We start from the raw sequence: 23,773 nt of genomic DNA, 5'->3' as shown, positions 1-23,773 counted from the left end.
AAACAAAAGAATAGTGAAATATGAAAACAGCGATCAGTCCCTGTGGCTTGTACAGCACCTCTCATCAGGTGGAATACAATAACTTCTGCATAGATTATGGTAGAGACATTTTTCTTTTTTCCCATGGTTACAGACATGTGCAGGAACCACCAAAATTATTTACAGCACGCTAGACCACACAGAACCTAAAAGGTACACTTACAATTTTGAGTTTATAAAAAAAAATACAAAAAGAGACTCTTTTTTAGGTGTTTATTATTACACAGACAACATATACAGATATTTTAAACATTATCAATAGTGTTTTATGAAAATTCTAAGGGTTTTCTTTAAAATGATACCAAATTTTTGCATTTACACCTCTGCATGTGGATCTGGGAAACTTTTAATTTGGGTAAGCAAAATCCAGGCTGTAAACCCAAAATAACACTGGAGTTTAAGTGATTAAACTTTTATTAACTACTGTTTATTAAGTTAAAGGTTTGATACTGATAAGAACTTAAAGAGGCGATGAGGTCTTAAAAAATTCTGAGAAGGTCTTTAAAAAGCCTTAAAAAGGTATTAAAATTACCTTCACTGTTAAATAACAAATTCATTTGCACCACTTTGTGGACTCATGGGTGTGCTGGTCAAAAATAGAGGTGTGTGAAGACATTGTTTGTGGGACGTGTTTTGAGGAGCTAAAATAGGCTGCGCCATTGACCACCTAAAATCAGGTCTAAAGTCCAGCGCAGTGCCGTTAGTTACAGTATGCGCGATTCGGGTTCAAATGCTTAATATACAATGGATGTACAGCAATACACAAATATCTTACATATAAATTATTATATTCATATTTATATTTGTTTTAATAAAAACAAGTTTGGATTTGTCCACCTGTCAGGTTTTGGAGACGTATGCATCACCATATGGGGCATAAGAGTAGGACGTGTTTCTGGGTATAACTCAGTATTTGACCACACTTTGTTATTCGTTTGCTGGAAATTTGAACTGAAATAAAAAAATAGTTTTGAAACAAATCTTTTCACTTAAAAAACTAAATTAAATATGTAGGCTGATGGATGTCTTCAGTGCAGTGCGTACAACACTGTTTCATTAATTGAAGAAAGTAAAGGAGTAAAGTAAACAGTAAAGGTAAAGTACAGAGAAAGTAAACAGGCTGAATGGAGGAGGCTCATTCTTTATCCTCGCTGCAGATGGTCTGTTTAACAATTTTCTCACTTGTGAAGCTTTAAGTTTTTCTGCCATGTAAATAGCAAATGTGTCATGATGGTCGCCACAGCATAATGAACCGCCAACTATTCTGGCTTATGTTTTACACAGGGAATGTTTTACACAGGGAATGTTTCCTTCAAGGGCGAGGCAGTGGCGCAGTAGGTAGTGCTGTCGCCTCACAGCAAGAAGGTCGCTAGGTCGCTGGTTTGAACCTCGGCTCAGTAAGTGTTTCTGTGTGGAGTTTGCATGTTCTTCCTACCTTCGCGTAGGTTTCCTCTGGGTGCTCTGGTTTCCCCCACAGTCCAAAGACATGCGGTACAGGTGAATTGGGTAGGCTAAATTGTCCGTAGTGTATGTGTGTGTGGATGTTTCCCAGAGGTGTGTTGCGGCTGGAAGGGCATCCACTGCGTAAAAACTTGCTGGATAGATTGGCAGTTCATTCCACTGTGGCGACCCCGGATTAATAAAGGGACTAAGCTGACAAGAAAATGAATGAATGAATGTTTCGGAGAGCGGGCAAATTCATGTCCGAAGCAGAATAAAATAGCAACAAACTTATCAAACTAGGCATGAGCATAACAAGGACACAAATATAATTGAAATAGATCTCCGCCATGAGAGCCATTGTAAGCTTAAACCACATAAATGACTTTTTTTTTCTTCAGGGAGAGTTTATAGGGTTCATTTGTCTTTCCCCTCAAGGCTGATAAGCAAAGATTGACTTTTCCAATAAATAAACAGTTCTTGTGTTTGCATGTGTTTTCATGATCAAATCTTTTATGAATGAATACAGACCTTCAAGACATTCAATATTACCATTGTAAGGTTTATGCCTAATTCCTCTGAAATGGTGTTGCAAGTCGGTTGTGTCCCTGTGCGTGAACTCAGTCTGTACCAGTTCGGCAGATGAATCTGTTGCACAATAGAAACTGAGCTGCAATAGTGTCATCATTGTCTGCTTGTGTAAATGTCAATTGTTCTTTGGCCAGCTTAAAGATTTGTTTTGTTCTTTGTCATAAGATTACCACTATGACGCTAATTACACTCTTGTGTAGATGATTTGAATATACACAGTTGAAGCATACAGTATTAGCTCGCCTGTGAATTTTGTTTTGCTTTTCAAATATTTCCCAAATGATGTTTTACAGAGCAAGGAATTTTTTACAGTATTTCCGAAAATATTTTTTATTCTGGAGAAAGTCTTATTTGTTTTATTTCGGCTAGAGTAAAAGCAGTTTTTAATTTTTTAAATACCATTTTAAGGTCAGTATTATTAGCCACCTTAAGCAATGTTGTTTTTCGATTGTCTACAGAACAAATCACCATTATTTAATGACTTTCCTAATTACCCCAACTTAACCCAGTTAAGCCTTTAAATGTCACTTTAAACTGAATACTAGTGTTTTGAAAATATCTAGTAAATATTATGTCACAGTCATCATGGCAAAGAAAAAAGAAATCAGTTATTAGAAATGTGTTATTGAAACTATTATGTTTAGAAATGTGTAATCTTCTCTCAATTAAACAGATTAGGCAGAAAAATATACAGGGGGGCTAATAATTCAGGAGGGCTAATAATTCTGACTTTACCAGTATGTTATGATGTTATGCATGGTACATTTATTGTGCGCTTTTGTGTTCTGTTTAGAATAAGGAGAAGGAGCGCATGAGGGAGCGGGAGAGAGAAGCGAGAGAGCGTGAAGCACGTTACAGTAATGGCCACCTCTTCAACTGTCTCACCGTGTCTGGAACCACTCTCTGCTCGGCCTGCAATAAGAGCATCACCGCTAAGGAGGCCCTCAGCTGCCCCAGTGAGTCACACTGACATATTTATCACTCTCAAAAACCCAAAACTGTGCAAACAACCTGGCCTGCAAGCCTTAACATGATAGTTCACCCAAAAATGAAAACTGTGTCATCATTTACTCATCCTCCACTCATTCCAAACCTGTTTGAATTGTTGAACACAAAGGTAGATGTACTGAAGAACACTGGGAAAAACAGCCAATGACTTCCATAGAATTCGTTGCTCCTACTATGGATTTTAATGGCAGTTTTTTTTGTTTGTGTTCAACAGAAAAAAAAACATTCTTATAAAGTCAGAATCATTTGAGTGTGAGCAAATGATGAGGAGATTTTTATTTTTGAGTGGACTATTGGCGTCATCATGGCGCAGTGGGTAGCACAATCGCCTCACAGTAAGAATGTTGCTGTTTCGTGTCCTGACTGAGTCAGTTGGCATTTTTGTGTGGAGTTTGCATGTTCTCCCCATGTTGGCGTGGATTTCCTCTGGGTGCTCCGGTTTCCCCCACAGTCCAAAGACATGCGCTATAGGTGAATTGAATAAACTAAATTGGCCGTAGTGTATGAGTGTGAATGCAAGAGTGTATGGGTGTTCCCCAGTACTGGGTTGCAGCTGTATTCATTCCGCTATGGCAACTCCTAATGAATAAAGGGACTAAGCTGAAGGAAAATTAATGAATGAATGAGGGTATAAAATTATTGAACTGATGTTTGATCATTTTTGAGTGAGATGCTAATGGTCTAATCTGAATTTATTATCCATGCTAAACTAAGCTAAGACTGACATGGGGATTGGCTGAATGGATTCAAAAGTGGTAAAATTCAATGGAGACTGAGAGTTGTAAAATAAACTCAATTTCATAAAAAAGTGGAGTGTTCCTTAAAGGTTTTGCCTGGTCTGATATAGGGTTGGGTACCAAAACCCGGTGCCAATATGGCACTGGACCGAATCAGCATATGAATTTCGGTGCCTAATTTCGTTGCTAATGTTGCTGCGACAAGGACGTAAAAAGCAACAAATAGGTGTGCCTTGAGTCACACCATCTCTAAACATTTAATCCTAAACAACTTTGAGGAATACTTACACCGTCGGCAATGTTAGGCGTCTGTTCTTGTTCTAAGCAACATATAGACCTTTTTCTTAGAAAGTTTTCTTACAAAATTACCCATTATGCTTTGTGTGTATGCACAAGGAGAATTCTAACAACTTCCGATCAGCAGCTGATGCATGTAAACAGTCACATTTGGACAGCTTTGAAACGATAGTTTTAATCTATTTTACCTGCTTTTATAATTTTTTAACTAATCCTGTTGTCCATCAGCACCATCTCCTGGACTGATCATTTAAAGAAATGCGATCTAATAGGATGGAAAACAGCTGCTGTGAGGCATTTGCCCCTAGTTGTCAGACGGCATCTTCTGCCGTTTAAATGGAGCCTCGTCATCGCTAAAGACAACAGTTTCTCTTTCTTTTAAATATATCACCAGCCCAAACAAATGTAATTCACCTAAATGTTTGACACACACACATAGCCTGTACTGTCCCACTAACACACTGATTTAATAACTGTGACAAAGTGAAAATATAGGCTGTGGTAAATACAACACACGAAATGAAACAAACGGCTTGCGATTAGAATAAACAGCAAATCAGCCAGCAGACTATCAGTAACAGACTTTTATCGGCCATTTTTGTAAATTGCATGACTTAAGTTACATACCTGTTAAGTTTCATGCCAGTAATCAGGTTTGCTCTATAATGCAGTGAAGTATTGCGTGCGTGTGTATGTGTATTAATGAGCCACTGAGCTAACAGCTGACAGGCCGGGAACACACACACACACACACGAGCTGTATTTCTGATGGCAGACACATAAACTAGGAAAACGTTTTTTCTCGTATTTCTGACACGCTTGAACCACATCTGACAGATTATAACGGCTTTAACAGACACATTTCTAAGTTGTGTGTCACGAAACCACTCTGTAATCTATTAAAAACGCTATTAAAACCCATTTTCGGAGCGCAAATAACCTATTGTAAACGCTGTAAACGTTCTAACCATTCTACTACCGGATAACGCTGGTCGCTATGGCACACTTGATGCAGCAGCCAAAAAAAAGTCTATAGAGGACAATGCACGCAGTACAGGGCATCCGTTGAGCAACTCCCTTCATCAACATGCAAGATTGCATTCATCATATTTGTTTAAACTAAGCGTTTCAAAGTTATAAATAAAGTTATATTTTACAAGCAAGGGCTCTGACACAGCAATGTGAAGCAGATGCAAAAAGTTGCATGTAAGGGGGAAAACACGTCAAACCTGATGAAACATTTGAGGGCACAATCAACTTAAAGGCAGAGGAATGCACTGTCTTTGATAGCTTGTGACATCATCTGGCACTTTCACTGAGTACGTTTACATGGACACCAATACTCTGATTTAATATGATTAAAACAATAATCTGAATAAGAGTCTTCCATGTGAACAAAAATGCCCCAAAAAATATGCCAAAATGCTAACCGCTTAGCATATTATTTTTGGACGGCGGAGAGGGACTGTGATTCAAAGTCACACCCCATGAAATTGCGACCACGCGCGCACCGCGTCACAACAGCAGACAGACAACCCACTAGTTCATGTCATTCGCCAGTTAGTTAGTGCCAGCGCCGTGCAGGAATTACATTTGTTACTTTGCCACACTTGCATGCTATTTCAGAGCGAATATTCAGAGTAGCATGGTAAACAGTATAGGATGGCTGTCATTGTATAAAAATGACCCATTGTGAATATAAAAGCAACTTCAGCTAAGTAAATCAGGTTAGGCGGAATAGTGCTATTTACTGATGTTTTGTTGTTAAACTAAATATAAATCTACATTATAGATGCTGTCAAAGGACCTTATGAAACTGAAAATAATCACATCAATCTTTCACCGGGCCTTAACAACACGTCTGTGCATATAAGTCATTCATAACAACACAATCTAACATAAGCTTAGCCTGACTTAAGTTTTAAAACAACATTACCTGTCTAACAGTAATACTTCAGCCATGGTGTCGTCCTACCTCCAGCATGCTAAAGTAACTCCAATATTGATTCAGGTTTTTAAAAGTTTCAATTTAGCATTTGATTTCTCCCGGTACGTCTCGTGACCGGGCAGGCCGCTTTAAGGGCAAATTATACTCGCGCCTGGCTTTACAGTAATCGGCCCGAGCTCGTCTGTCCTTCGGCGTCTCTGGCTCCGACTCGGCATCGGCGAGCGGCCCGCAGCTCGCTCGCACACATGCGTTTGTGATGCAGACGGGCACGCGCTAATGGCGGATCTGCGTGAACAGATGCGCAGAAGTCCAAATCTACATATGTTGACAGACAGTCTGACCTGCTTATCGGAATTATGGGAGATGTCGGTCCGACTCTATTCAATTGGACGAACATTTTTTTAGTTTTATGCTTTACCCAGAAAATAAAAATACATATAAACACATTTAGATCATTTACTGTAATCATTACTATTGGACTGTGAAGAGACTTTCAACCAGCACAACAAAAAATGTTTCTGAAGACAATCACCTACTGCACCTTTAATACTCGTATCTAATTCCTTAGTTTGTTGAAGAGGCATGAATGAAATGTTCCTGAATGAAAGTGATACTGCCAAACTGCAGTTAAAGTCAAAAAATATAAAGTGAAACACCTGAAATTACATGAAATAACTCCAGAGGAAATGTGGATAGCATGGTGACGCAATGACGTTAATAGATGTATGTGCTATAAAATGTAAAACGGATTTAGCGCCGGTAACGAAATAACCCCAAACGATACTCAACCCTCGTCTGATACAGGATCTGAGTTGCCAGTCCTCAAGTCTCTGTAGCTGCATACCCACAGGATGTGTTGTTTTATGTGTGCATAGACAAAGTCAAATGTTGTAACTGTCTATTTTGACCATAGTAATATAACAACTAAAGACTTGTTATGTTTGACTGGTTAACTAAACCACCATCAACAGTGGCGTTGTGTTTTATTTATGTTCGAAAGGCCGCTTTAAAGAGCACTCTCTTGAAGTGCGCCCTTGTTCACTTATTGTAAGTGATGTCTATTAGGCATCTTCAGGCCTAAGCTATTGAGTTAATGAATTCGGTAAGAGGTCACAATATTTTAGGATGTGTCTTGGTTATTTGTAAGGTAAAGTTTATTGTGAGCTTTGTACTGGACAGATCTGGCACAGCGTATGAATTGAGAAATACCTCGCTCCTTGACGTTCTGACACAGCACATACAGAAGACAGAGAACACTCAAGGGTGTTACTTTGTAGTTACTAAGGTGTTGTGGGTGATTTTAGCAGGTGTCTGAGCTTGTTTCTGAAGGGTCATGGTCATTCAGATTGTAGCTTATACTGTAATGAAACACAGCTGAACCAGCTAATCAAGTTTTTCAGACTCACTAGAAACTCCTAGGCTGTATCCCAGACCATCCCCTATGCACTCATTCACTATTCCTTACATTAGTATACTAATATAGTTCACTTAAAGGAGTGAATGAAAACTATTGAGTGGGATGATGTTTTGATGTAACTTTGCTGATTGATAAATCCCTCAGACTGTTTGGTTTTTTTTTGGTCAGACCCTGTGATAGTACACTTAGCAATCTATCTATTAGTGATAAAACAAAGTATTTTGATTTCTGTCATGTGTACAAATATTAATTTTACAATTAAATAATATATGAGTATTACGGTGGCGCAGTGGGTAGCACGATTGCCTCACAGCAAGAAGGTTGCTGGTTTGAGCCCTGGCTGGTTCAGTTGGCATTTCTGTGTGGAGTCTGCATGTTCTCCCCGTGTTCGTGTGGGTTTCCTCTGGGTGCTCCTGTTTCTCCCACAGTCCAAAGAGATGCGCTATAGATGATTTGAATAAGCTAAATTGGCTGTAGTGTATGTGTATGAATGAGTGTGTATGGGTGTTTTCCAGTGTAGGGCTTCCGCTACGTAAATCATATGCTGAATAAGTTGGTGGTTCATTCCATTGTGGTGACCCCAGATTAATATAGGGTCTAAGGTGAAAAGAAAACGAATGAATGATTAAATAATATATGTTTAGAAACTCACAATAATAGGATTCCACTGTGGATGCCATCTAGTGTTCAGAGGCAAAAATTTGTTTGTGTGCAAACTCTCACAGTGCATTACGGGTATCCTCATGTTGAGTACGCATCAGTTGTACACTTGTTATTGCTGTGCATTGTGGGGTTCATTAACTGCTCTTCAGAATGTCCACTGTGGTTTTGGACACCAGTAAGGCTATAGAGGCTGATTTCGGACACCGCTAGGCAAATGTCTTAGAGCCAGTTGGAGCTAAACATTTACAGGACAGTAGCTCTTCAGGAGCAGGATTGAACTTTTCGGTTTTAGTTAGTGTTCTAGAAACATGTTGCAATGTGTTTGCAAGGTTTTTCTAGGTAGTTCTGGGATGTGCATAGTTACTAATTTCCTGTTAAAAAAAGGTTTGTAACCAACTAGGCAAGGCAAGATTATTTAAATAGCACATTTCATACACAATGGTAATTCAAAGTGCTTTACATAAACCAACCCGGGCTCATTGTGGAAACGTAGCCCCGCGGACGTTTCTGCGGACTGCGATTTACGTCTCGGGAGGTACGTATTCGAGTGGTTTTTTGTTTTCGCGGATCTGCGAGAGGCCGCTGTGCGCGTTTTTTCGCGTCCGCGCGCTTTTTCGCGCCCGCGCCGTTCTCGCGCGAATAGCCGCCGGATCGAAAAAAAAAAAAAAAGCAAAAGCCCCCGTCTTCAATCTCGACAGCATTTTCGGATCCCGCCGCATTCTCGCCCTCATTTTCCATATTCCGTTTTTCGTCTTACCTGATTTCCGGAACCCGCCGTTCCCCGGACTCGATCCCGGTCGTCGTCCACCGCGGCCGGCTCCGGCTCGTCCTCCTCCGGGGCCTCCGCTCCGACGGAGGCGAGCCGTCGGCCGGCGAGCGCGAAGAGGAGGGGCGGAGCGGCGCCACACCGCCCCGCGGCGTTCGCTCGAAAAAAAAACAAACGCGGCCTTTACGCACCTCCGGCCACGTAAATCGCGGTCTCCAGAAACGTCCGCGGGGCTACGTTTCCAGAATGAGCTTGGGTTGACATAAACATGTATAAAAAAAAACAAGAAAATAAAAACAAAGAATAAAAATTATTACAAACAGATTAAAATGTGTTTAAACAGGTTTTAAAGGAATGAAAAAGAAAAGAAAGACATAATAGTGTGATCTAGCTCAGTGCTCATTCAGGAAAGGCACAGCCAAACAGATGTGTTTAATTTGTCTTGATTTGAATGTACCTTATGTTGGAGCACATCTGATCATTTCTGGAAGCTGATTCCAGCAGCAGAGGGCACAGAAGCTGAAGGTGAATTCACCCTGCTTTGAATTGCCCCTTGGAATTTCTCATTTACCTGATTCTTATGATCTGAGTGATCTGTTGGGTTTGTATTCAGTGAGCATATCTGTAATGTACTGAGGTCCTAGGCCAATTAGTGATTTATAGACAAGTAATAATACTTTAAAATCTATTCTGAATGTAACTGGGAGCCAGCGTAAAGACCTGAGGACAGGTGTGATGTGTTCTAATTTTCTGGTTCTGGTCAGAATTCTGGCTGCAGCGTTCTGGATGAGCTGCAACTGTCTGACTGTTTTTTGGGGAAGGCCAGTGAGGAGTCCATTACAGTAATCCACCCTGCTGCTGATAAAACCATAAACAAGTTTCTCTAAGTCATCACTGGAGACAAAGCATCTAATTCTTGCAAGATTTTTGAGATGATAGGATGCTGATTTAGTTACAGATAGTTGAGTCAATGAGTTTACATTAAAATGAAGCGTTCACTTAATCTATCCCACCCAGTACAGACACGTTTTTAATCAGATCACAAACTCAGGTAGCAAAATAGGTATCATATATACCATTCTTCAAATAAACTTTAGTCAACATAAGGCATTATCGAAGCAACTGTGTGCAAATCCTTGCATATGACAGATGGCAAAATGCCTACCATCAACTTTCTTCTGTTGAACACAAAGGAAGATATTTGGAAAACTGTAGCCATTGACTTTAATACTATTTGTTTTTCGTATACCATGGAAGTCAGTAGTTGCAGGTTTTCAGCTTTCTTCAAAATGTAATCTTTATTGTTTAATTTAATAAAAAACTCAAATATGTATAGCCACTTGTAAGTGAACAAGTAGTAATTATATTTAAATTTTTTAGTGAACTATCTGTTTGTTAGGAAGTTGATATACATAGTCTTCAAACATTTCATCTAAATATAGTCTCTTATGGACCATTTTGAGGGATGTAGACAAAAACAATGTTCCCAACGCATTTCCTGTTTTACATTCTTAATTTCTATAGCTTCTGAAAATCCAAAAAGAGTCACATTTTGATAATTATTGTTATTATAGCTGTTTTAACATGAAGTTATGATTGAATTGCTTCTTGTTACAGTTATGAAATAGTTTGATAACAAGCAGGAAATGTTCATGGGCCAATGACATGACCACATTGAAATGGTCTATAGCTGATGAAACATAAACTGTTAAGTAAAGCTTCATATTTCTATGGCACACTGAATTATTAAGCACAAAACTTTGGTATTAAGCTTTAAACAGCATATTTCTTTAAAGAAAGTTGACGTTTATTCCTCCATGCAAGAGTAGGATGCTGTAGATGGATGGATTACTAACGTGTTATTTATCTTGGGTGGTTTTAGTTAGTTATAACGTGTCTTATGTGGTTTTGAGATGTTTCTTAGGTAGTTTTAGTTTGTTTATTAGGTTGCCATTTGGTTGTTAAGGGGTTTTTGGTGGTTTCTATTTCTATGTTATGTATCTGTTTGATTTCTAATTTGTATCTGTTTGAACATATTATGATTTCAGTCCCTACTTGAATGCAGATCCGCAAACGTTTTGTTCATAATTATAGCTTTAAAGCACTTGCAGTAGAACAACAAACAAGTGGATGTTTATTTCTGATTGGACATTTTGTTCAGTTTGCAATGTCAATGCTTAGAAAGGCTACAGTCTGCCTAGACATATTTATTTTTGCTAATGTTTAATAGTCATCAAGTATTTCCTAAATTCCATAACCATAAGTTTGAGCAGTTATAATTGTGATTAGATCCTAATGGGTATGAGTATAATAGCATGACCATTCTTGATTAATATTTGCTAATGTCCTCTGTTGATCAAAACTCCAAGAACAACTGTTCCTTTCAGATCCCTGGGAGGAGCTTGTTTGTGATCCTGCCAATCACAACACAGACACTATAAAACAGCTGCTTACCTCACTCCTTCCTATGATTTTTCCGGCTTTTCCCCCCATCCCGACTCCCACACTTTCTTTCCATGATTGTCTCCAAATGTTTGAACTCAAAAACAAATTTCATATATAAGTCTCTTTATTACTTACGAGCCACACCTGGCTACCGTTTTCCACATCCCTCTTATACATTACAGCTGTGTGTGAAAGCCCTGCACTGCTGTTTTTATTTTATACTGCAGTCGTATTATGTGGTAAAGTGGAGAGTATGTGGAATATTTTTAGCCACTGGTCTACCGCTGCATGCTATGATAACAGACACACACACATACACATCTTGAAGTTGGAGGTCTGGATAGTTTCTTACTTAGACATGAATTTTAACACATTTTTTCACATTCAGTCAATTTATCACACATACACACACACTATATATATATATATATATATATATATATTTTTTTTTTTTTTTTAGATGATGCCATGACTGAGTGTCGAATCATGGCATCATCATTAATTGTGGTCTTAATTACGTCCTACAGAGCTCCTGCTGAAATCAGTTGTTTCCCAGTTTTCTATTGACCTTATTCTTCAGATACAAGAGGGTGGAGCCATTGGAAACCTTTGGTCTCTTTCACTTCCATCGATTTTTAGACGCTCAAAATGACACGTTATGCTGCTTGATGTTGAAAACTTACATTTTCTTAATACATTAGTCTTAGACTTTTTATGTAGTCATAAACACGTATATTCTGCCATTCATTATTCCTAGTAATTTCTCCTATACACTGAAAAAAATGATTCAACTCAATTTAATTTGTTTGTTTAAATTAAATTGACATATTTTTTCAGTATAAACAACTGAATCAGAATTTCTAAAACAATCGCAAAAATGAGCGCACTTCTACATGAAAGAAAAAAGTCAATAAAACCAATCCGGAAATTGAGGTCATTAGCATGGCCACACATCACATGATATGTGCCAATAGTTAAAATTGATAATGTTCCAGGGAGAGTTGCAATATTAGATACATTTGAACAGAATGTGTGGTATTTTGTCAACTAGTCACATGGTAATATGTATAATGTTTAAATTCTTGTGCTAATACTAAAGTGTGTTTGTTCATCAAGCTATAATAAGAAGTTGTAGATCAGAGGTGTCCTGGAGACCCAGGTGTCCTGAAAAGTTTATCTCCAACTCCAATTAAACACACCTGAGCCAACTAATTAGGGTCTTACTGATCATACTAAAAGCAAAAGCCTATTAAAGGCAAGCCTGATATGATTCACCTAAAAAGCATAACAGCTTATTATGTTATTATGCGAGACAGTCCTCGCTGCAGCCCGCAGCTTGATGACATAGTGAACCAGGTCCACTATGTAGTTGACGATCGCCTACACCAGGCACGTCCAAACTCGGTCCTGGAGGTTCAGTGTCCTGCAAAGTTTAGTTCCAACCCCAATCAGACACACTTGGGCTAACTAATCAAGCTCTTGTTAGGCTTTGTAGAAACATCCTTGCAGGTGTGTTGAGGCAAGTTGGAGCTAAAATCTGCAGGACACCGGCCCTCTAGGACCGAGTTTGGACACCCCTGGCCTACACCTTCTCTTACCCTAAACCCAGCTGTCACAGTAGCATGAGTGTTACCTTAGAGGGTGGTACAAGGTCCATTTTGTAGTAAACAATCGCCTACACCTTCCCCAACCCTTAACCCAATCGTCACAGTAGTATGGGTTTTACAATAGTGGGCGGAACAAGGTCCATTTCGTAGTTGACGATCGCCTACACCTTTCCCTACCCTTAACCCAGCCGTCACAGTAGCATGTGCGTTTCCTTAGTGGGCGGTACAAGGTCCATTATGTAGTTGACGATCGCCTACCCCTACCCTAAAGCCAGCCATCACAGTAGCATGAGTGTTACCTTAGTGGGCGGTACAAGGTCCATTATGTAGTTGACGATCGCCTACCCCTACCCTAAACCCAGCTGTCACAGTAGCATGAGTGTTACCTTAGTGGGTGGTACAAGGTCCATTACAGAGTAAACAATCGCCTACACCTCCCCCTGCTCTAAACCCAACTGTCACAGTAGCATGTGTGTTACATGTACCTTAGTGGGCGGTACAAGGTCCATTACGTAGTTGACAATTGCCTAGATCTCCCCCTACCCTAAACCCAACTGTCACAGTAGCATGGGCAATACCTAAGTGGGCAGTACAAGGTCCACTACGTAGTGGACCAGGTCTATCATGTCATCAAGTGCAGGCTGCAACGAGAACGTCTTGTAAAATGCAGCAAATGCTGTTCTGTGATTGGCTAAGATTTTCTTTACGTGTTTTCTTTACGTTACAAGTTGCTGTTATGTTGCTATGCTTGTTTTAAAAGTGTTCAGAGTGCTTTTGGCATGTTGCTATGTGGTTGCTAAGTCCTGGTACTAGTCTAAATAATTTCGCACACGCAGTGTTAGTAGTTTTTTTTCATCTAGTTTCTTGTAAATGTGCTAATATGTGTCCTTATTCAAAAAACTGTGTTTTTTATCAATAGATTTTTACAGTCACATATATTTAATGGGACGCCTCACCAAAAAATTAACATTTTATGAGATTTTTTTTAAAATGTGGGTAACAAAACAGTTGCTGGGCCACATTGACTGTCATATTATATATATTTTTTCAGTTCAGAAGCCCACATTCCCACATTCATTAAAATGTCTTCTGTGTTCAGCAGAAGAAAGAAACTTTTCGTTTTGGGTGAACTTCCACTTTAAAGCTGCCAATACAACCTGACCTCCTCCATTAAACACATTTACATATGAATGCTTGCTAACACTCACACCCTTTCCTGTTTTGCCGCGCTCATCTCTCATTTCTTGTTCTCTGTTTTTGTTATTGTTTTCGGCTTCTTCCTTATTTTGCCATCAAGATCAGATTTCAAGAGCAGACCGTACGAGCCGCTCACCGATGTGCAGCTCTGAGCTCGGCTGCTCTGGTCTGAGCTCTGTAATGACTTCTCTCTCACTGTCGAGTCTAAAACTGCATATTCAACTCCCACACAGACTCTTAGTCCAAAGGCCTATGAACTGAAAACCTCTAAGTGGGAGATCACATTCGCAGTAAATCTTACAGTGTATTAGAATAATGTATATGCATAAATATGCTGCTCTATTTCATGTTTTGTCCATAAATAAGTTAATAAATGAGTAGGAATGTGCAATAAATACATATGTTTTAAGTGAACTCGATAACCAACAGACTCATTGGTCATAAGGAAGCACTCAAAAGACTGGTTTCACCTCGATCTCAGGCAAGTGTTTAGGAGGTGTTCAAACACAGCTGGACGGAGTGCAGTGGGATGGAACTGAATGCAGGAGACTTGATTTGTGTTTTAAGAAGTATTTTTAACTCATCGTTACACCCTCTTTAAGGCAAAACTGCTGATGTGATGTGTGCAAAATACATCTCTGCATATGAGATAGTGGAGATTAAAAGAGCAAGAGTTTCATTATGCAAAATGTCTGTCACATACTGTGTGTATTTTATACTCATAAGGTCTAAGGATTAAAGAAATTATGTATATTAATTGGTTCTTATAAAAATAATAATTAACATGCTAGCTCAAGGCACCATTTCCAATCAGTTGATTGATGATGAACATAATTAATGATGTACAGTCAACTGTGATGTTCAGCAACTGTGTGGCAAACATGAACTGTGTTGGTGGTATTATTTTTTGTTTTGTAGTTGTGATTGTGGTTTTATCCTGCCGAATGTCACTGTTACTGGTTTTGTCTTGATTAGCACAACTTTGATCTTGTGGTCAAATGGGATGTTAAAGGGATAGTTCACTTATAATTGTAAATTTCCTATTAATTTACTCACCCAGTGGTCACTCGAAATGTAGGTGACTTTTTTCTTCAGACGAGCAATATAGAAGATATCTCAATCCAGGGTGTTTGGTTATACTCATAATGGCAGTGATTGAACGTTGATAGTTTATTTTTAATTAAATATAAACGAATACGTAAAATAAGTACAAGTCAACCCTCTTGTTTTTTTTTTACAAATCTGTAAACATTTTAGTACAGCAAATGCTGTTATAGTAAGGAAGTAAGCAATTAATTTATTTTAAGTAATGTAATTATATTTATATGCATTTATTATGTATGGCCGTACACTCAAATCGCTTCACAATCATGAGGGGGGTCTCCTCACTCCACCACCAATGTGCAGCATCCACTTGGATCATGCGACAGCAGCCACAGGACAATGGCGCCAGTGCAGTCCAGCTATAGGTGGAGTGAAGAGATGATGTTAGAGCCAATTCAATGGATGGGAATAATTGGGAGGCTATGATCGGCAAGGGCCTATGGAGGGAATTTAGCTAGGACACCGGGTTTAGTCCGGACCCAATCAGAACCTCAGTTTAATGTCTCATCCGAAAGATGGCGCTTACTGACAGTATAGTGCCCTCTTCTGTACACTGGGGCATTAGGACTCACACAGACCGCCCCTTTTTGCCTCACTAACACCCCTTCCAACCGCAACCTAGTTTTCCCGTTAGCGAGTAAACTGTCTTGGGCTGCAGGGTGATATGTCCATGGCATATCATATTATATTTTTACATACACATCAAGATACAATGTCTACACAATAATAATTACACAATTTTTAAGAAGTTTTATAATTTGTTCTAAAAACCTTATATTTTATTTCTAATTTTTAAATGTTTTTATGTATCATTTATAACCTTTTTTAGTTATTTTTAGACAACACAGTACAAATGTTTTAACCTTAAAAAAGAAGAATATTTATCATATTTATAGCCCTCATATTTAATGATAATTTAGCATACTGACCAAATATAATTAAAAACGAATTTCTCTAAAAGACTATATTTACATAAAATTTTTTGAAGTTTAGATTTTGTTTGTATATATGACAAGTTGATAAATTAATCACCTCATTATTTACTTATCTTAATAATCCTAAAATTATTTTAAATGTGCTTGCAGAGAAAGCCCACCCACACTCTCTTCTCATTGGCTGTCATACCTTATTGATTTTGAAACAATGGGATTTATTAATAGTATCGTACCGTAATTATAATAAGGTTTTACTGAAATAAAATGTTTGACTTTGGTTTTTCACTGCTGAGATGCTCTTTTACTTACAAAAGCTGTGGGCTGCTCTTCTCTTCGGGTGGTTAATTCGGGTGGTGTAGGTGAGCATGGTGGGGCAGTAAGGCCAGGGAATCCCCTCCAGAGCCCCATCCCTCTTCCTTCCACACACCCTCAAAACAGGAAGCAAAGCCATTCTCAAACAATAGGGGTTCAGAGACAAAAGCAATACGTTGGAAGCAGAGAAAATGTTCAGCGACTAGTAGAATGCTCTAAAGAAGATTACTAATAAGAATTTTAACGCAGACATGGAGAGAGTTCAAGAGGGAGAGACAGATAGGAAAAAAACTGGTATGGTACATTTACTTCATTATTTAAAGTAATATACAATGTACAAATCTCAAAGGGAAAGTAGGAGATCTTCATATGTTTTTTTTTTTTTCATAGGAAATCAATTGTACGCTAAGCTAGTAGTTGTGATTGGCGACGTAGACTGGTTAGTTCAGACTGATAGATCCTCTTAGACCAAAACAAACCACTCATACAAGTCTATTATAGTCAAGAATGGCTTTAGTGGCATTTAATGACCAAATAGAACAAGCTGAGGTGTGTAAATGTGACCGTATGTAGATTATGCTATGTGACGACAATGTAAAATAACAAGATTGGTTCTGGTGTGTTCTTTTGTTTTTCAGCCTGTAACGTCACCATACACAACCGCTGCAGGGACACACTACCAAACTGTGTGAAAATGAAACAAAAGGTGGGATATTAGTGCACGCATGGGTCACGTGGAATACATGAACCACTGACATGCAGAAACATTTTACTTCATGGAATGATGATGGTATAGATTTAGATGTAATCTAAATATGTCATCTGTGTGTGTCACAACAGCAACAAAAAATGGCACTGATGAGGAACAATTCAGCCTATCAGAACGTAACACTGAGGAATAAAGGTGAGGATGGAGTAGAAATAAGTCAACTGTCTATTTATTTATGTCAATCCAATCAAAAGTGAGCAGTTGCGTGGGACAGATCTTATTGAGAAGACCATGTGACTTGTTCGTTGAGTGAAATAGATTTACTCTAGGTGTAAATTTAGTCCAAGTGTAAAAATGACATTGATCTCTCTTTTTCTACCTTTCTAAAGCCCATTTAAAGGAAAGGCCGAGTTCTGCCATCTACCCTTCAGACAGCCTTCGCCAGTCGCTACTCGGGTCCCGTCGTGGACGCTCTTCTCTTTTACTTTCAAAGAGCGTCTCCACCAATAACATTGCAGGGTGAGTGACAGAGATGATGGAGATGTGGATATCATCCACTCTAGCACGTGATAAAACATAGCAAATAAATTCAGGGGCTAAAGCTAACACTTTGGCTGCATCAGAAATTGCATACTTACATACTATATAGTATAGGGCTGCAACAATGAATCGATTAAATCAATAAAAATCAATTACCAAAAAAGTTGGCAACGAATTTCATAATCGATTCATGTGTCGCACAACACAGGGCACATTTGATTATTAAAAAACACTACAGTTGAGCGCGGAGCGGAGTGAACACGGTCCGCAGTGATGCAGAGTTCGGAGCCTCATAGACAGGGATGAGGAGGAAGAGAGTTCAACAGTAGGGTGAATCCTACTTTTGTTCTGTTTCGAAGTGAGGACTGTAAAGTCCCTAGTGGGTACCTTTATTCGTTAACCAGTTTGACAAGCATGACAAGTTAGCGTTAGCTTGTTAACTCTTAGAGCGGCAACTGAAAAATTCAAACTGAGCTTTGGCGCATTGGAGCCAGAGAAAGACGTGTCATATTATCACAATTATGCAGCGTTTTAAACCACCTAATGCTTATTTTATGTTTTAGACATGCAAATAAACACAAGTACGTTTAAAACAATACATTTAGAGTTTGTAAAACACAAGAAAAGCTATGGAAGTCTAACAATCCATTAAAATATAATTTGCCAGTGTGTTTTATTTACATCATCGGTGAAAGTCACTATAAAAGTTTAATCTATTCTTCTCTACTTTAACCAGCCATTTACTCGCATGTATTTGGGGAGTAACTGATGAATTTCCGTGGTGAATCCTGCGTGTTTTGCTTTTATGAAAGAGGCAAACGCGTGGCCGCAAGTAAACTTTGCGAGGCCCATCTCACGTCATAGATCACGATCAAGAGCATTTATACCGCCTATAAAAACACAGTTCACTACTTACACTCTTTTGTGAATTAGAATATCAGGTAATTGATGACATGATGAGCAAGTGTGTGAACATTTTGTATAAAACAGAAAAACAAAATAAAAGGTATACATCTGTCATACAGCGCTATTGTGGCTGCAGTGGGTCACATAACAAACATGACGCGTCACCACGGAAACATTAAGAGTGAACATTCTAAAATAATAATCGCCAAACAAAACTCACTCCCGGTTCCAGATAGAATCTTTTAAACTCTTCAGTGAAAGGGTTAATAACACAAGTAAAGCAGCGGATCATTCCTTTTTCTTTTTTTTTTTTGTCATGTGTAGCTACACTGCAAAAAAAGCTTTTCTTACTTAGTAATTTCGTCTCGTTTCCTGTCCAAATCAAATATCTTAAATCAAGACTAGACAAGAAAAATGGCATGAGAAAGTTAAGTGATGCTTAAAACTTCTGTTTGAGATTAAGATTATTTTTCTTACTTATTTTACTGTTTTAAGCAAACAATACCTCAATTTTGAGTTTTTTTTTTCAGAAAACAAGACATAATTTCTTCTGCTATCTCTTGTGTCTAGTATGTATCTTGATTCAATTTTTTTTTAGATATTTAGACTGAAAACAGGACAAAACTACAACTTGCATGTAAAAGTTGACATGATGTCTTAAAAACCTGTACATCTGCCAAGTGTGTTTACGTAGTTAAAACAGCAGAAAAGTAATGGATTGGAATGAAAAAATTCCTTAATATGTTAAGAAATAACAAAGTTCGTGGCAAATTGATGGGTAACATTGCATTTGCTAGCAAACTTTGGTGTGTTTGGTGCTTAGCAAGGGCTGAATTTAGGCCCTGCTAACAAGTAAGCAACTAAACAATCCCCTACTTTATAAATACTGTAAACCAAACCATTGATGTGAAGTATCTGTACATTGACACTCAATTATTATCACTGTGTAATTTGTATTTTTTGTGTTTGTTTTTCTTGTTTGTGTGTTTGTGGCCTGTTTTAGTTTAATGTAAGCACTTTTGTTTGAATGTCATTGATTAGTCATCATGTTCACTGTATTTTGATTTCTATTAATTATCGTTAATGTATTTGATTTTGAATTAGCGTTTTCTGTTTCTGTGGTGATTATGATGCTTGCCTCTCATTTTGTTGTTTTGTTTTGTTTTCTTTTTTTTGGTGTCTTTGCATGGCATGCATACATGTACATCTGTTTGTGTGCATGCACTGTGTGTGTGTGCGTGCATCTGCGTGTAGGACTCTGAATGATGACTCTCCTCTGGGGCTGCGCAGGATTTTATCTCAATCCACAGACTCACTCAACTTCAGGAGCAGAACCATGTCTATGGAGTCGCTCAATGATGAGGGTGAGACATGTGTACCTACAAACACATTATTTACTCACCCTCGTGTGTTCCAAACATATAATAGGTTTGCTCATCTTTGAATACAAACTAAAACAATTTTAATGAGTTGTAAGAGATTTCTGTGCCTGAATAGATTTATATTTTTGTAAATAAATTCAAACAACTAATAATAATAATCAATATGAATCAATAAGTTCCCAGAGATGGGTTGTGGCTGGAAGGGTATCCACTGCGTAAAAAACGTGCTGGATAAGTTGGAGGTTCATTCTGCTGTGGCGACCCCGGATTAATAAAGGGACTAATCCGACAAGAAAATGAATTAATGAATAAGTTGAATCCAAGTATTTTGAATAGATACAATCACTTAATAAATCCAACAAATTTTCTTTAGGCTTTTTTTTCACAGATCTTTGAAGGAGTTATTTTTGTTCCAAAGACAAACTAAATTCTTTGAACTAAATGAAGATAGAATTTTTATTTGAAACAAACATTTTGATGTAAAGTGGTACAGTTATTATAGATGTTTTAAGGATGTAAAACCCCTCACTAGACACTTTATACACCTTTCTCTGACAGGCATTAACATTTTTTTTTACACATTTCTCTCTTGTTTAAACATTCTCAAAGTTTAAACCTTCATAAAAAAAGTCCAGTATTATAGAATGTAACCAAAGATCAAAAGCATTTGATCTTCATTTATTTATTTCGTAATGGTGCCCTTCATCTGCATAACTTCTACCTTTCTTTAACATGTTTTTTGCGATGGTTAGCATCTTCCTCTGCCTTTTGGGTGTTACCACAGTTGCTTTTGACGGTGTAGAACGTTTCGTCGTACAGCACTTCAGTGTCACTCGTGAACGAACATTTATGTAAATTTGGGAAGCTGAACACATTCTGTTCTGTACAGGAGACACAGCGCGGAGGAGATTGATTGACAATGGTTTACAGCCATTCAGGATTTAGAACACAATGCGCTGTTAGAAAAATGCAAGTCAAGTTGCACAAAAAAATCTGAAAAGTGAAGCGCGTTATAGTGAGAGACCACTGTATGCCTTTTAGTGATTATTAGTTTTATTGATTATTCAGCAAAATACAGAATAGAATACAGTTTCTCTGTACAGAATCAAACATTTACCCTGTTAACAAACCCAAATAAACTAGTCCCTAACCGAGGCATTGGGGTCACAACATAACTATAATTAAATACAATATTTAAATACAACATTAAAACCTTTGATATACAAATGTCGGTCACACTTTATTTTGATGGTCCATTTGTTGAATTTAAGTTACATTGCATCTACATGCCAACTAACTCTTATTAGATTATAAGTAGACTGTTAGGAAGGGGGTAGTGGAAGTTGAGATGTACTTGCAAAGTTTCTTATAGTCAGTTAAATGTCTGTTGAAGAAGCAGTATCAACAGATATTAAGCACAGTCTACTAATACTCAGATGGACCATCAAAATAAAGTGTTACCCAAAAGTTAAAGTGAGAGGAAAAATCTAAATGATAATTAATTAGGTGAATAAATACAATCAATCCATATATAATAAATCCATCAAATTTACAGTCATAATATTTCTTATTGTAATCTGTGACCCATATCAAAATAAAAGACATCCATTAAAACATCCATAAACGTTTGTTTTCAGCTAGGGTTATTTTTTTTAAATACAATTATATGTGTCAATTAATGCTACAACAGTTTGCTTTTTCAAATAAATGCTGTCTTTTTAAACGTTTTCTTCTTAATAAATATTTCTGAATCACAGTGTCCTCTAAATATTTTGCAGCACAATTGTCATCCAGAAAAATAAGTAACAATATATCATAAGTTTACTTTGGTTTTGATCAGATAAATGCAGCCTTGTTGGGCATGAGCAATAAGCATTAAGTAAAACTAAGAACAAATTTTGGACTGACAGAATCTTATAAAGAAACATTTTTTACAACAAGATTCCATTAGTTAATATAAATTCAATAACAGTTTAATTTTAATGTATTTAATATTTATAAACAAAAATAACAAACAATGCATTTATTACAGTATTTATTCATCTTTGTTAATGTTAGGTGATGAATATTAATCAAACATTGTTAGTTCATGTTGACTCATTGGCATTAACTAATGTTAACAATCACAACATTAGACTTCAGTAATGCATTAGTAAATGAAGAACTGATTAATAAATCTAGTGCATTGTTCTTTTTTAGTTCATGTTAGTAAATAAAGGCATACAAATAACATTAACAAATGAAACCTAAATGTAAATTGTGACAAAAATTAAGAACATTTTTTTAGGGATCCCGCGCTTCTTGAAAGTACTTTTAAGTACTTTCAAGTACTTTTAGGTTTTCTTGCAACAATTGTACTCAATTGTCAAAAACAGAAGGAAAAAACGGAGAAACTCTTAAATTTATAATGTTGGATTTAAATCTTGCACTTTAACACTGACAAATTGATCAATATTTCAGAAACTGCATTTGATTATCACCAGTACTGAATTCAACATCATGGCTGTTTAAAACAGTCAAAATTTGGAAAACATTATTGACATTTTTACATAACTTTTAAGTGCAAGTGAAATGTGAAGTACAGAAAAGACTCTTCATGGTGCTACATATGCAGTGGTATGAATTACAAAGGTGCTTGATTTAAAATAAATGCTGCTTGAAAGTTCTTGAATCTGCTGTTCATGATGGTATGGGATCCCTGATTTTTAATGATTCCAGTTTCTATGTTTGCCCAACCAATTTGCCTTCAGACTGAAGTGGGATGATTGTCATTATCTCTCTTGCTTTCAGGAGAGTGCTACGTCTCTTCTCTGCTGGAAGATCTGGATTGTGAAGGCCCAGAATTTGAAGCAGACTCCTGGAGCATGGCAGTGGATTCCAGCTACTTGCAGACCCACCGTAAAGATGTTATCAAGAGACAGGACGTCATCTACGGTTAGAAAAAGATCAAAAGCAAACATCTACGTCTAGAATCAAAGCATGTTTATGACTGCAAATGGACTGTTGACTCAGGAAATCACTATGAATTGCTCTCATATAAACAGTAATTCTGTTCCAGACACTTTTTTGAAAACGAGGCGGTGTGGGACAGACAGTCGATTTTGCAGTGTTTTAATATCTTATAATAAAATATATTGAGACCACTATATAGCTTAAATTAAACAGGGTTCCACAGGTCATGCAATGTCCTGTTTAAAATGTATATTTATTATAAATGTATATAGAATATTGTAATGTATATTCCACATTCAGGGAATTTTATGGTTTATATTTTTAAGTCATGGAATATCATGCATATATGTAGGTTTTATAACTATAGTAATGATAATATTTATAATGATTTGTTGAATTTGATGCTTGTCTCACATTGTCCCACAACACCTTAAAATAGTGTAGATAGTGTACAGTGTTTTATAGTTATTTCACAAATTATATATATTTTTGGCCCTATCATATACGCGGCGCAATGTGGCACAAGGCGCGGCGCAATACTCTTTTGCTACTTTTAGCTCGGCTCAAGGGTCATTTTGAAGTGTTGCGCCACGCTGTTTAAATAGCAAATGCATTTGCGCTCAAATGTGCGCCCATAGGCGTTCTGGTCTAAAAAAGCAGGCGTGTTTTGGCGCGTTGCTATTTTGAGAAACTGTAAATAGTCTGATCTTTAGACCAGAACAAAGTCGGTCTATTGTCTGCCGCAAAGTGCGCCTGGCTTACACACTACAAACAAGAT

At 37.5% G+C, this 23,773-nt stretch overlaps 1 protein-coding gene across 7 annotated transcripts in view; it reads left to right on the top strand.

Moving 5' to 3' along the window:
• Positions 1-23,773, top strand: part of arhgef2a (Rho/Rac guanine nucleotide exchange factor 2a) — a 118,101-nt gene that overhangs the window by 61,148 nt on the left and 33,180 nt on the right. For 3 of the 7 annotated variants that reach the window (NM_001423384.1, XM_087294033.1, NM_001081631.2), the window contains 6 exons: positions 2,864-3,026; positions 17,145-17,212; positions 17,347-17,410; positions 17,605-17,734; positions 19,916-20,025; positions 22,834-22,977. In NM_001423384.1, coding sequence (NP_001410313.1) covers positions 2,864-3,026; positions 17,145-17,212; positions 17,347-17,410; positions 17,605-17,734; positions 19,916-20,025; positions 22,834-22,977 — 679 coding nt within the window. Of the gene's footprint in view, positions 1-2,863; positions 3,027-16,653; positions 16,801-17,144; positions 17,213-17,346; positions 17,411-17,604; positions 17,739-19,915; positions 20,026-22,833; positions 22,978-23,773 lie in introns of those variants that run through there. The other 4 variants (XM_087294036.1, XM_087294035.1, XM_087294034.1 and 1 more) reach the window with 3 other exon arrangements.

Source organism: Danio rerio, chromosome 19, assembly GCF_052040795.2.
Source record: "Danio rerio strain M-AB ecotype USA chromosome 19, GRCz13ab, whole genome shotgun sequence".
Taxonomy (NCBI): Eukaryota; Metazoa; Chordata; class Actinopteri; order Cypriniformes; family Danionidae; genus Danio; species Danio rerio.
The sequence above is the reverse complement of the archived record's forward strand: the minus strand, read 5'-3'. Positions and strand labels throughout refer to the sequence as shown.